The sequence below is a fragment of the Chenopodium quinoa genome, unplaced genomic scaffold, assembly GCF_001683475.1.
Source record: "Chenopodium quinoa cultivar QQ74 unplaced genomic scaffold, ASM168347v1, whole genome shotgun sequence".
In the NCBI taxonomy this organism is placed as follows: Eukaryota; Viridiplantae; Streptophyta; class Magnoliopsida; order Caryophyllales; family Amaranthaceae; genus Chenopodium; species Chenopodium quinoa.
The window spans coordinates 2,057,307-2,070,816 of NW_018743212.1; the positions used below are offsets into that span (position 1 = coordinate 2,057,307).

Here is a 13,510-nt window from a genome sequence, read left to right on the forward strand (position 1 = left end):
TATATGTAAGTACTCGATTATTATTACTATTTTTTTTTAATTTTTTTTTTAATGGAATAGGGAGCATGTGATTTCATTAGATAGTAATCCGTACTAGTAGTTTACAATCATCCCTTAAGAAATCTAAATTCTCAAACAAGTATTAAACTTCCCTAAATCAATGACATTGCTTTTAAGCTACTGAATAATTATTAGATGTCTTTGCATCAATCTTGATAGAATTCCGTATAATCACAGAAGTGATAATACTTTAATTGAATTGATTATCAAGAGCAGAAAATCTACGAGATGAATTTTCTAAATCTACAACCCTATACGTAATTCTACAAATTTACAATCTCTACACACGAAAAACAAACAAACAAATATTACTAAAAATCCCACCACAAGAATTTGGGGTATGGATGGTAGCCACTTAGTTAAAACCGAGAGAATAGAGTATTTTTTATGTTAGATGTGATAATGTGATATAATTATTATTGTTGTTATTATTATTAGCATCCCTCCAATTAGTTACAACGTACTTTTATTTTTTTAGGGTTATCCGATTAATATAATACTTTTAATACTTTTATTATGTAGGTGTTATCACCCACCCAATATGCTTGGGCCTTTTCCAGAGCTAGATACAGAGATTGATTTAGGATTATATGAGATTTGTGATTTTCTTCGAATGCATAATGAAGTAAAAATAGAAAAAGAAGAAAATTAATCCATGATGATGGCTTATTTAATTTTCTCAATGTTAATTAGCCGATTAGTTTTTATTTTATAGGTTTTTGTTTTTCTAATAAATTTCAACCCAGATCAATCAATTATGACTTTTCTTTGATGTCTAATGTCGTTATTTGTGGCTTTCCCTAATTACATGATTGTTAATATTTACGGAGTACTTTGTAATCATTATTGTAGTGTAATCTATTTAATTTTACGCACTCTCTCTGTCTCTAAAAGAATTTTATGGGCACTTCCAAGGGTTTAATTTACGTGGAGCTAGATTGCTTGTTGTTGACTTCTTATTAGTAGTCTATTATCTCATGCTTTATGTGTTTTATTATCTCATGCTTTATGTGTTTTTCATCGTTGTTAATATTGTTGATCTGATTTGGATCTTTTAATTACAAACTTTGGATGAAAATTTATTTCATACTGCGTACAAAACTATACATGCTAAGTAGGTTTTATAAACAACCTCATAAATCCAAAAAATGAAATTTTCAGGGAAGTTTTCATGATTGAGTAAATTCTCCTCAATTTAATTTCTTGATACTTACGAAGTCAAGATTAATAGTAATAAACATTTACTAGTGAAATTTCATGGTTTGTTACGTACTATACAATAAGATGTCTAATTACAAAATGCTTTCATCACAATGATGCTCATATAACAGAAGAATTATAAGCAGCTTTCATTTGACTAGCTAATTGACCATAAAGTCTATATCATACTTTCCAGTGTTTGATTCACAAACTTATCAGTCACAACTAATAATAATCCTCTTTTAAAATAATGTAATATGGAGTACCAAGTACTACGTAGTAAAGTAGAAGATAAAATAATTTATAGTCCACAAAGATGGGTTACTTTAAAGGTACGTCAATTTTAATGCATTGACTAATAAAAGTATTTTCTTAGTAGAAAATTAAACTATTTGGTTTCTCCACACAAAACCAATATATATACGGTATAGTACATTGCACATATGTAGATACATATAAATATATAATATTCATATTTTCAGTCCAGTTCCTTAACAAAATACATTGGAGAATGAAGTAAAAAAAAAAGGAAATGGATAAATAATTGAAGTTAATACGCAGTATTGTTTTTACACGAGTATGTAGTTTGAAATCAGTCGTCATGTATTGTCTTATTAACCCCTATGATATAGTCGGGTTATTTGGGGAAATGCTATACTTTAATTATTACTCTGTATCACAAACACCATTCACAAATATCTACCATCCTCACCTCTTAAAGAGTTAAAGTAAACATTTACTATGTGAGTTTATAATTTAATGTAATCTTACTTAGCTCTTGACCCAGGTGACGAGGGTTTCATGTTCCATTATAAGGTTTTTTTCCCCTTATATTTTGAAATAAAATTAAAGTCTACCTTCCTCTCGTTGATGGTAAATAGATGATTTTGGCTAATTAGATTAATTGGTTGATCGATCTCACCCCCAGTGTGCCCTAGGCCTTTCTTTATTTAAGAATAAAGGATAAGAATATAGTGATATAATTTTCAATTCAATACCCTTTTTCATCGACCAAACTTGTTTGGTTAAAATTTAATAGTGGAAAATTCATTTTGTGACTTTTAGATTACAAGCTTGAACTCCATTATCATCACAATACATACATTAGAAATTAAACCTCTCCCCACTATATCCATGCGCTAACTTTTAATTTTCCTTATTAAAATACGAAGTAACTTCTTACGAGCTAGATTAAGCTGCAGTGCATGATGTGCACACCTTACTAATTTAATGTGAGCCTATGCAACCATAAATTATGCTCTGAAGCTAAGAATTATATCGCTATCTCAACCCTTTTTTTTTATTTTTTTTTATATTATTTATTTATCTTTAATTTGTTTCTTAATTTATCTTACCTTTAAACTCTCCAGGAACTTAAATTAATTGGTGTTTTTACAAATTTATAGAACAACATACAAATCTATCCGAAGTACATATAATTTAATTATTTATTTATATGAAGTACGGATATAAAAAAAAAAAAAACCGCCAAATTGGGTCGGGGATGAGCCATAATATCCTTGCTTTCAAGTTAATAGGTACAAACTTATATAACTGGTGACCTTCGTGGAGGCTGTCAACTGTACAAATCTCTTTGATTTGTCCTCTTCGCCAACTTTGAATCTATTTTTTTTTTTTTTTTTAATATTTAAATGAATGTTACGTAATTTGGCATGTGGCACGTTTTATTTGACTATAATATAAGGATTAACCTCTAATCAAATGAACTGTTACATTCTTGGCTTTATCGTGCGTCACTAATAATGCAACCCCACTTTTAGAGTGAGTGGTAATTGAAAAATATAGGACAATTTACAATCACTTTGAGATCTTTCCTAGAAAATACGGAATATGCCTTTTCATTAAGAAAATATTTTACATACCAAGTATGAAATTTACATGTTTAACTTTTTGGTCTTTTCCCTTTAATTACTTTCTGCTTCTTTTCTTTTAAGCTTTATTTTTTTCCTTTTCTTTTGTTTTCTTTATCTTTTTTATTTTTTAAATTTCATGGTGCTTATCAATTATAGATTGTGTTAGCAATCAAAGCTAGAGAGAAGGGGGGAGAGTAGTCTCCATATGGTGCTAGATGATATTTATCATGTTTGTAATTTCTTAGAAGGGGGTGTCTTGGTCGTTTGTGCGTAGGGAAGGTAATAAGGCTGCCCATCAATTAGCTCATGGACGACCATGGGAACTGGGTAGCAGGATTTGGCTTTTGAATTTTCCTACTTAGTTGTCTCATATTGTAAGCTCTCATTTGATTATTAATGAAAGTTGGTGCCTCTTGTGGCTTTCTTCAAAAAAAAAATTTATAGATTGTGTTAGACTGTTAGAGTTCTTCATTAATGAACTCTCATCTACTTGTTCTTGTAGTTATAATTATTAAACTTAAATTATTTTTACGAGATTTACAATTAAAAAAATTTCATCCTACCATGCATAAAAAACAGTGTAGTGTAAGTATGTAAGAAGATATTTTGTAACTCTTGTATACCTCTTTGAATAATTTTTTTATAATCCTTAATTTGACCTATTAGGCTAAAAATACACTAACAAAAGAAAATCCCAAACTAATTGTAGATATATGATTTCAAAATCCTTATATATGGAAATATATAATTGACAATCACAAAGGATTGATTCTATCTTGATAATTCTTTTGCACAATCATAAAAATTATTTACGAAATAAGTTGATTTTATGTCACCGTGAAGTGCTCAATGAAATTATTAATAATGTTAATTAGAGTCATGAATAACAATATTGTGGATAAACATGAGGTCGTTATAGGATATAGAATGATTAAATGTGTTTTATCAACTTAAATTAAATATTAAAATTGACATGCACAAGTAAATTTATTTTTTTGACGAAGTATTTTATTGACGAATATTAAAACAAATGAAACTTTTATTAAAAAATCTGTGAGTAATAGATGTATTTTACAAAGTCAGACTATGTGGGTCAATATAATAATCCTCATTAATATGCATTTACCAATAAAAATAAAAAACAACCAATACGTCCAAACACTCAAGGGTATATATTGGACCAAAGACTAATATACTCTTGAGCATTTGGGAACTAGCAAGAGCAATCACTTTTTAGAGTAAGAAAGAGAAAATACTCTCTAATCTCTAACCAAAAAAAAGGAGCAGAGAGAAAATGGGAAGAGCTCCATGTTGTGAGAAAATGGGGTTGAAGAAAGGTCCATGGACTCCTGAAGAAGATCAACTCTTGGTTAATTACATTCATCTTCATGGTCATAGTAATTGGCGTGCTCTCCCTAAACACGCTGGTAATTAATTATTCTACTAATACTCGATCTTTAATTTTAATCATCTACTCGTTTTGTCTGTCTATAAAAGTTCTTCCTGTTTAGATGGGTGATTGTGGTGTCACTAAAAAAAATGCAACATTTGATATTTGTAGGTTTGTTAAGGTGTGGGAAGAGTTGCAGGCTTAGATGGACAAACTATTTGAGGCCTGATATTAAGAGAGGCAATTTTACTCAAGAGGAAGAAGATACTATTATCAATTTGCATCAAATGCTTGGAAATAGGTATGTATGTTCATGATTTTCATGCTTATTTATTGCCAAATTTAAAGGGTACTTTTTTTTTTATATAAAACTGAATTGGTTAGCTCATGATTTTAATGAATTCCTAAAAGATTGTTGTTTTAAAAAAAAAAATCATCCATAATAATCGTACTCCCTTTATCACTAAATAATCTTATTTGGTCTCACAAAAAAAATCGAAACAATAAGAACACAAAGAAACAAATAATCAAATTAATTTGAAATGCAAAGTAAACTTCTATCATTTCTCTTAATAAGATTATTATAGGATTAAATTATGTTTAGTCTAAATTTTTGAACCCTTGTCAAAATAGGGATGCGTAATTTAGTCAATGTAATAAAAGTCTACTTTTTACTGTTGAAACTTGAAACAAATTGACTTGCACTAAAAAAATAAAAACGATGTTAATTATACTTAATTTTCTCAGTCTTTAGCATCAATTTTGAGTTTTTATTAGGATTAAAAAGAGGTATTGATGTTTCAATTGAATTTAACTTAATCTTAATTAACTCAAATTATAATCAATTTGACAAAATAAAACATAAACTTATTATACTCGTATGCTTATTTATTCAAGAGATAGTTGTCAGTATGTCACGGTTGCATCATAATTCACGAGTTAATATATTGATTATAAAAATAAAATTCTGTAAGCTTTTTATGTTACGTAATTAATTTTATAAGAATTTCTCATGATTCACGAAGCAGTGGGCCTAACCCAAAAACTTTGTCGCATACCAATTTACACCTAAATTAGTAAAATCATGTGGGCTGCTTACAAGATTCCTGATCAGGCTCTGACCCCTATATACTTATTTTGTAATATAGAAATTCATTTACGGTGTGCTAATTGCTTAACAGTTAGACAATTAAGACGACGTTTTAGCTTACATTCTCTATCAAGATTAACTCGAACTATCTAGATGACCGACATTGACTGTATATTTGTGTTTCAATAGTTATAAAGTCAATAGTCTAAGTTAAGGAATAATGATATTCTTACGTGCTTATGTTTTAAAAGTCATAGTAATAGTGCATTGATATTTTGAAAACAAGGCAACTAATTAGAAAAGGATGGTATAATTTTCAAATGTGCAAGATTTGATCGATTGAATTAAAAAATTGGTAGGGATCAATGATTTTGTCATACAGTACGAATTTCATTGGTACAATTCAACGACTGCTCTGACCCCTATACAATAAGTGTACTTTAATTCACAACAAATTGCGAGGGTGCAACTTGATGAATATTATAATTTCATATTAAGGCACTGATATGTAAATTAATTTGGTTATGTTAGGATTAATTTTATTTAATTAGTTTGTAATGATTCTGATTATCATCAAAATATTTTGGAAAATCTTTAGGTGGTCCGCAATAGCAGCAAAATTGCCCGGAAGAACGGACAATGAAATTAAGAATGTATGGCACACTCACTTAAAGAAGAGGCTTCCTAAGCCAGAAATCGACTCCGCCACGGCCACGGCCACGGCCACCACCATCGATACCACCTCCGGGCCTACCAAGAAGCGGGCTCGGAGATCGAAGTCCTCATTAAAGGATGGAATCTCCGAGGGCCCGCCACGAAGGCACGTGAAGTGCATGGATCATGCTTTGGAGAAAGATTGCTACAACGACAGTAGCAATAATAGTAATAGTAATAACGAGGGCGACAGTGTAAGGCCTACACATTCGATCATACGTGACCCAATTTCCCCACAACCGTGTACTAGTGAAGTGTCTACAATTACTAGTACTAGTGCTAGTGAAAATGACAATTGTAGCAAGGAAAATGTGGTGAAAAAGGAGGGATATATCGGCGAATTTCCTGAATTCAACGACGATTTTTGGATGGAAGTGTTGTCTGTTGAAGACACTGCCATGTCAACGGAAGATCTTCCTAGTGTCTCGCAGTGCTACCTAAGCAATTCATCAGTGACGGAGCCAGCAGCAGCGTGTTTAACGGACTCTAAGGCCGTCGCTGCTCATAGCGACGATATGGATTTTTTTTGGTATAATCTGTTGACAAGACCTGATGACCATTTACCTGAATTTTCAGAGATGTTGTGATACTTAGATGTTCAAAATTAGGTACTAGTTAGGATTTTTTTTTTGGTTTTTGGTAGTTTTAGGGGGTTTCCCTTGGTAGTTCACATGTAATATGGTTGGAAATTGTCCATTTGACATAACAATTTGGTATGTTTGTGACTTGAGAATTGAGACACCTTCTTTAAAATTGAGTCCAAATTTGGTTTTTGCTCTTATTATATCCTTGGTTGAAGGGTTTGAATGAAAGTTCAGCTGTCTAGGTGAATGCTCTTAATCACTTAGATTTGCATAATCTCTTTTCTACATTAAGAAAATAATTATCACGAGCAATAGAAGATTAGAAGCCATCAACAATTTGGCCTTATTATATTATATGTCTGCTAAAAAGCCAAACAACTATTTATACGATTATTGGCGGATTTTGTTCATAAGATTCCTGATTAAAGCAGATTTAATTATTAAGATGAATTTATTTAGCTGTAATTTAAGTAGCCAATTGATAGTCTTTAGTTGTATAATTAATCTGTTCTTTTGCGTCTTTTATAGAGGGCCCATCATGCAAGACATGCCCACCCTGATCATACTCGCATAGCAGCCTGCCATTATTGTAAAAGCTCCCTTTCTTTTCCATTCTTTATTGTTAATGATACAGGGTAGGAAAATTGGGAATTTTTCTAGGTTCATTAATATAATCTTCTCCAAGGAAAAAAATAAATTTGAGAATTTGGATTATAATGATGATATTTATTTTATTTTGCGTTTTTATTGTAAATGTCATGTATGATGAATTCTATTTAAACTTATTTATTTTAAGTAAGGAGAGTTGCCTTTTACACAGATCGACTTAACCTGCAAGCTAGATATTTTGAGAGTTACAAAAAAGTTAAAGAATTTTCACTCTTAAAGTGTTTATAGTGAAGATAGAACTTCATAGTCACAATGTAAGAAGGTATAATACTGTTATCTTTACCACTAAGTCAAATTTAGCTTGATGTATGATAATTTTTTAATAACGAATTGGATTAAGACAATATAACAATCAAATGAAATAATTTGTATTCATGGTTTAGAACTTCACTAATTTAAGAAATGAAAATAAAATAAATTTGAATTGACAATTGAAATGTATTTCTCACTTTAACATAAGATTATTGAACTAACAATCTAAAATTAGTTATGTTACGTATGTATAAGTATGACCGACCTCATATAATTCATCATAGTGATCGATCTATAAACTTCACAAGCACAAAAGAAAAGAAGACATACGTCTTTTGACAAGAGGATGGCCTTTCAGATAAATTAAAGTTGGTAAACTATTTGGGATATTTTTATAATTGAGACACGTTAAAAAGATCAGTAAAGGCAAAATCACATGAAAAAAAAAACAAAAAAACAAAACAAGTGTACAATAATATAATTAAAATATAAAATAAAGACAACTATTGAATTAAGTCTGTACCACTATAGCCTTTTTGCTTCTGTTTTAGGAGTACATTGGATCAATAGATCAAATGTACACATTTTGATTTTAAAAGTCAAACACAGAGAAATTAGAGGAAGCCTAATTAATCTTCGTGATAAACAAAAAATGTTTATTTAGTAACATTTTTGTAAATAAATTAACAAATATTACAATCAGCATGATATATTCGTAAATAATAAATCAATATTTATAAGATCCACATTTAATAAAAGTTGTTGATTTATTTATAGAAATGCCACTAGATAAACACTTATTTATCATGAAGATAAATTTGTATTTTCTCGAGAAATTATTAGATACTCGTATATGTAAATGATGGTGACCATATCAAACTTTCTTCTCGGAAATCTTCAAATGTCAAATTTCCGCTCAACTCTTTTAGCACCCCATATTTCATATACCAAGAGATGCTAATAATTGTCATTTATTTTTCTCCAAACCTCTTACGGAGAAACAATACCTTTTCGGCATCTCTTAATTTACCTACCAAGTGTTGCCAAACATGAAATTATCTATCCAAAACCATTATGGAGAAACATAACATTCTTTCCGTTCTAAATCACCATCAACACCATTACATTCTTTTCTATCTTGCCTTCAATAGTTGTGAAGGAATCCCTATATTTTTATTCTTCTCCCATATGTTGCAAGCACATGCTATGCTAGCAAAAATTCTTCATTTTATTAATTTTGCAGTCAATGGTTCGCGTGTCATACAACCGTGAAAAGCACCCATTAAGCAACTCCTTATTCTCTATACATTTGGAAAAAAAAAAACCTAAACTCTCTCCAAACCATCTCGGAGAATGACAATGCAATGCAACCTTTCTCACCAACTACACTTCAATTCGTACATTGACCAAGATCGATTTGCGTTATTATATCCAAGATCGGTCTCTCGTTCCGGACGTCCGTCTTGTGGGGGCGTGTAAAGGATAATGATATTAACAATATCATTATCCCTTGATTTACTCTGTGATTTACACAATTAGGTTGATTGTCAAAGATTTCCCTAACTATTGTCTAATGTACCTGGACATATACTCTAATGTATCTAGTCATAGTCTAATGCTTACTTATGTACAATAAATACTCTTGTATAATCATCAATATAATCAAATTTTCCAACATTCTATTTCTCATAACTCTATCAGTATATGATTATGCACTTTCACAATATGTGTCAATATGTGAATGGGCATAAGATGATAAGAAGTTGGTTGATCTTTCTTTAACTCAAATTTCCTGTCTAAAACTAATTAGTGTCTAATTTTTGACAGGTGAAAATACAACCAAGACAATTATTTTACCCGTTTGCTCACAAGGTACCATACGACCATGGACACAAAAATGAACTTGCATGGTAATACTGCCCACGAGGTACTAAACAGTTGCAGTAGAAATACTGTCCAGCAAAAAGGGAATTAATAAGCCCAATGCAATTAGGGGAGGGAGGGGGGGGGGGGTTAGACTATTGTTCCGTACTAGAAATTATACTTCGTAGAAAACATAAGGAAAAGATTTGGAAAAAATGAAGAAAATGTGTCCATGAAAAAAAGCATGTTAATAGATGATTAACTCACTTGACATCAACTAAGCATGATCAAGACTAGATATGGTCAGATTCATCATTCATGTGTTTTTCAAGTCACATAAGTTTATCATTATCTCGTATAAAAAGCATAGTCATAGAGAATTTCAGATATATATAAAATAGTTTTTTGGTCTCCACCTGAAATTGACCTATAATACATAGTACATGTAATTTTTCATCGAAATTTTATATTTATGTCGTGTCGGTTTGGATTATGTTTATGTCGTGTCGGTTTAGATTTTGGGCAAAGATGCAGCAATTGGGATTGAATTTTCAAGAATAAGAATTATGGATATTTTGGAAAATTATTGGCTGGGTGATTGGATATAGGCCATACTATCAAATTTGTGCAAGGGTTTGAATTTTATTGTACGATGATAATCTCTTCAGCTATCTTGTTTGATAAAAAAAAAAAAAAAAATTGCTTGAAAATTTTGACAGTTTACTTTATTTTGTCTTTAAATCAAATTGTTTTTTTTTATGACTTACAATTAGATTAAATTTTTTTGCTTGAAGACTTGAATAAATTAGTTGATAGTCTTGATACCCATAGTCCCATATTATAATTATTTGCTTGAACATTTTGATAATTTCCTCTTATATGATTTCAAAATAGATTTAATTAAAAAAGATTATTTTAATAAAATAAAAATCGATAAAAGTAAAAGTTGGTTAGACTTGTCTAATTACACAAAAACAATACTTTGTATTAAAAAAGCAAATATCCAAAAAATCAACATCCTTTTTTACAGGTAAAAAAAAAAAAAATCCTTATCCAAAAAGTTTTTCTCCCCTATTTTACCCTTTATATAATGGGCTCACCTCTACACCCCACTCACGCATTACATCACGTCACCCAAAACCAAAAATGGAATCTCCACCCTCCTCTCCTCCTCAACCACCACTGCCACTACCACCTTCACCGCCATCGATGGCCGACTCTCCGCCACCTTTGGCCGATTCTCCGCTGCCGCCGACTAATTCACCATTGCCGCCGCCGCAAGTGGATTACAGTACCAGTTTGTTGAGGTTGCTTATGTCACACCCGCTTGGAAGTGAAGTTTTTAACGCCCTCACGACCTCACCTACGCCACCAATAATAGTTTTTGACATGTTGTCATTACTTCATATGAGGAGTTTCAATAAATATAATTTCATTTCAACAAAAATAAGTTGAAAAAGACTGGGCATAAATAGTGGATTTACCATTAAGGTACATATACATTTAAAGGCCACTATTATAGGCCTAGGCTCATAACAATTAATTGATTTTTTTTTTAATAAATAAAGAATGATTTATTTAACATTGAATTATTTAATATAAGAATAATAATTTGCAAATTTTAATTTATGTATCAATACACATAATTATATCAGTTAACTAAGTGCAATATAATATATATTTACGTAGTTACACGTAATTTGTTATTTTATAAATGATTTCACGTAAATTTTTTTTTTTTTTAAAGAAGTTCTACAAGACATTAAATTTCACTAGATAAAGTCATACAACATCTTCAATTGACAATTAACAATAATGAAAACATATTTAACAAAATCAAACAAAATTAATCGGGGAAGGGCTAAGAATCCAAATACATAGATATAACATTTCGGCACATTCTCGACTCGTGTCTTATACAACTTGTGCGAAATATTTTCCTATTGTTGTCTTATATATATATATATATATATTCCTTTGATGCAAACGAGGGGCTAGGCCTCGGGAAAGAAAAAACAAAATAAAACTACGGCGGAACTAAACGTGGCAAAGCTACACCTACGACATCCTTATGTAAAATACGTCCTAAAGCTATAGAAGGGAATTGAATCAACTCGATCTTGTTATTTTGGGAAACACCTTGATTAGCTAGCCAATCAGCAGCTCGATTTTCTTATCTGTAAATATGATGCACCTCCACACGCCACTTAGTGTCTTCTAGCATCCTCTTGCGGCGTCTGGTGATGTGAACTCCTTCCCCTTCATTGGTAGCCTTGGGGTTGTTTAGGGCCAAAACCACTGCTTTGTTATCTAGCTGCACTTGTAACATCACAGCTCTCATACGATCACCCAACTCAATCCCATACTCTACAACTCTGAGCTCAACCATGAAGGTTGTATAAGCAACTAGGTTCAGTGAGAAGGCATATCTCATCTTCACTGTGTAATCATGAAGTACTCCTCCACCACCAGCTGGCCCTGGTGCACCTTTAGCCGCCCCATCTGTGTTGAGAGCTAGCCAACCATAAGGTGGAGCTTGCCACTAAATGTAAACTTCCCTTCTTGCACTCGTATTTGTTGCTTCAGCTATTATACCATCAATTAGAATCCTCCATGTTTCTTCAAATCTTGCCAAGAGAAACTTGCCAACCTCAAGTGGAATTTCATTGGTATTCCCAAACACAACATTGTTTCTCTATTTCCATATCCACTACACAACAATAGCAAAATAAGTTGGCCAAGTTTCGGGGGAGCGATCGTTTCGAGATTGTACCTTAATCTTTCCACAATCCATTGCTTAAGTGAGCCTTACCTGAAGTTACTCGTACTTGCTGGGCCACCCACATGCCTCCAAACATCCCTAGCTGCCTTGCAATCACGCAAGACATGTAAAGTAGTCTCTTCTTGGTTTCCACATGATCTACACCAAGGGTTAGTTGCAATGCTGCGCTTCACTCGATTAGCATTCGTTAAAATTCTGTCGTGTAATACAAGCCACATGAAACACGTATTCTTTGTTGGACTTTTAACTTCCAAACAAGCTCCCAGCAGCCATCCTGTAACTTTGGTTGCTCTCTACGAATGAGTTGGAGTGCTGATATGATAGTGAATTTGCCTTTAGAAGCACCTCCCAAATACAACAAATTCCCCACATCCGGGTCTGCTCTTTAAGCATAAGTATCAATTAACTTTAGTGTATCGGCAGGAAGTAAGTTCGCAAAAAGTTCCCACTTCCACCCTTCATTATGACCCCACAACTCCTCAACTATAGTTCCACTTATACTCTTAGGTATCTCTGCAGTAGCTTGTTCACGCAGAGGGGTAGAAGTAACCCAACTATGGTCCCAAAAAAGGGTGGAGGTCCCATTGTTTACAGCAACTCGTGCACCTTGAGTGATAAATTTCGCATTTTCAGAAATTCCTATCCACACATTCGACATATTTGATTTTCCCTCAAACATGTTCAAGTCACAGCGACCCTTATGGTATTTTGAACGTAAGACTCTTGACCATAGGGCATTAGGTTCAACAAGCATACGCCATCCTAATTTAGTCAAGAAAGCAGCATTCATTTGCCTTGAATTTCGGATGCTAAGGCCTCCTTGCTCTTTAGGTAGTTGAAGGCAGTCCCAAGACAAGAGGTGAATTCTTCTTTGTTCTTTATTGCCACCCCATATGAACTTTCGAGTTCTTTTATCAATGTCATCATCGCAAATGGTTCTTGGAAGCTTGACAATCTGGATAGCGTAGAGCTCAGTGTAGTGAGTGTTGATTTCGCTAGAGTTATTCGACCAACAAGTGATAAGTGCTTAGT

The 13,510-nt window shown here is 32.1% G+C and overlaps 1 protein-coding gene across 1 annotated transcript; it reads left to right on the forward strand.

Annotated features, from left to right (window-relative positions):
* Nucleotides 1–4,276: 4,276 nt before the first annotated feature.
* Nucleotides 4,277–7,109, forward strand: LOC110734359 (transcription factor MYB14-like). Its single transcript, XM_021914490.1, has 3 exons — nucleotides 4,277–4,561; nucleotides 4,696–4,825; nucleotides 6,213–7,109. The coding sequence occupies exons 1-3, from the start codon at nucleotides 4,429–4,431 to the stop codon at nucleotides 6,913–6,915; spliced, it is 966 nt and encodes a 321-aa protein (XP_021770182.1). The 5' UTR covers nucleotides 4,277–4,428; the 3' UTR covers nucleotides 6,916–7,109.
* Nucleotides 7,110–13,510: the final 6,401 nt, after the last annotated feature.

Bases quoted from the DNA above. Each gene is read 5' to 3' on its own strand.
- LOC110734359 (XM_021914490.1), top strand. From the start codon at position 4,429: ATGGGAAGAGCTCCATGTTGTGAGAAAATGGGGTTGAAGAAAGGTCCA. The intron at 4,562-4,695 runs GTAATTAATTAT...TGATATTTGTAG, and splicing joins TGCTCTCCCTAAACACGCTG to GTTTGTTAAGGTGTGGGAAG. The intron at 4,826-6,212 runs GTATGTATGTTC...GAAAATCTTTAG, and splicing joins CATCAAATGCTTGGAAATAG to GTGGTCCGCAATAGCAGCAA.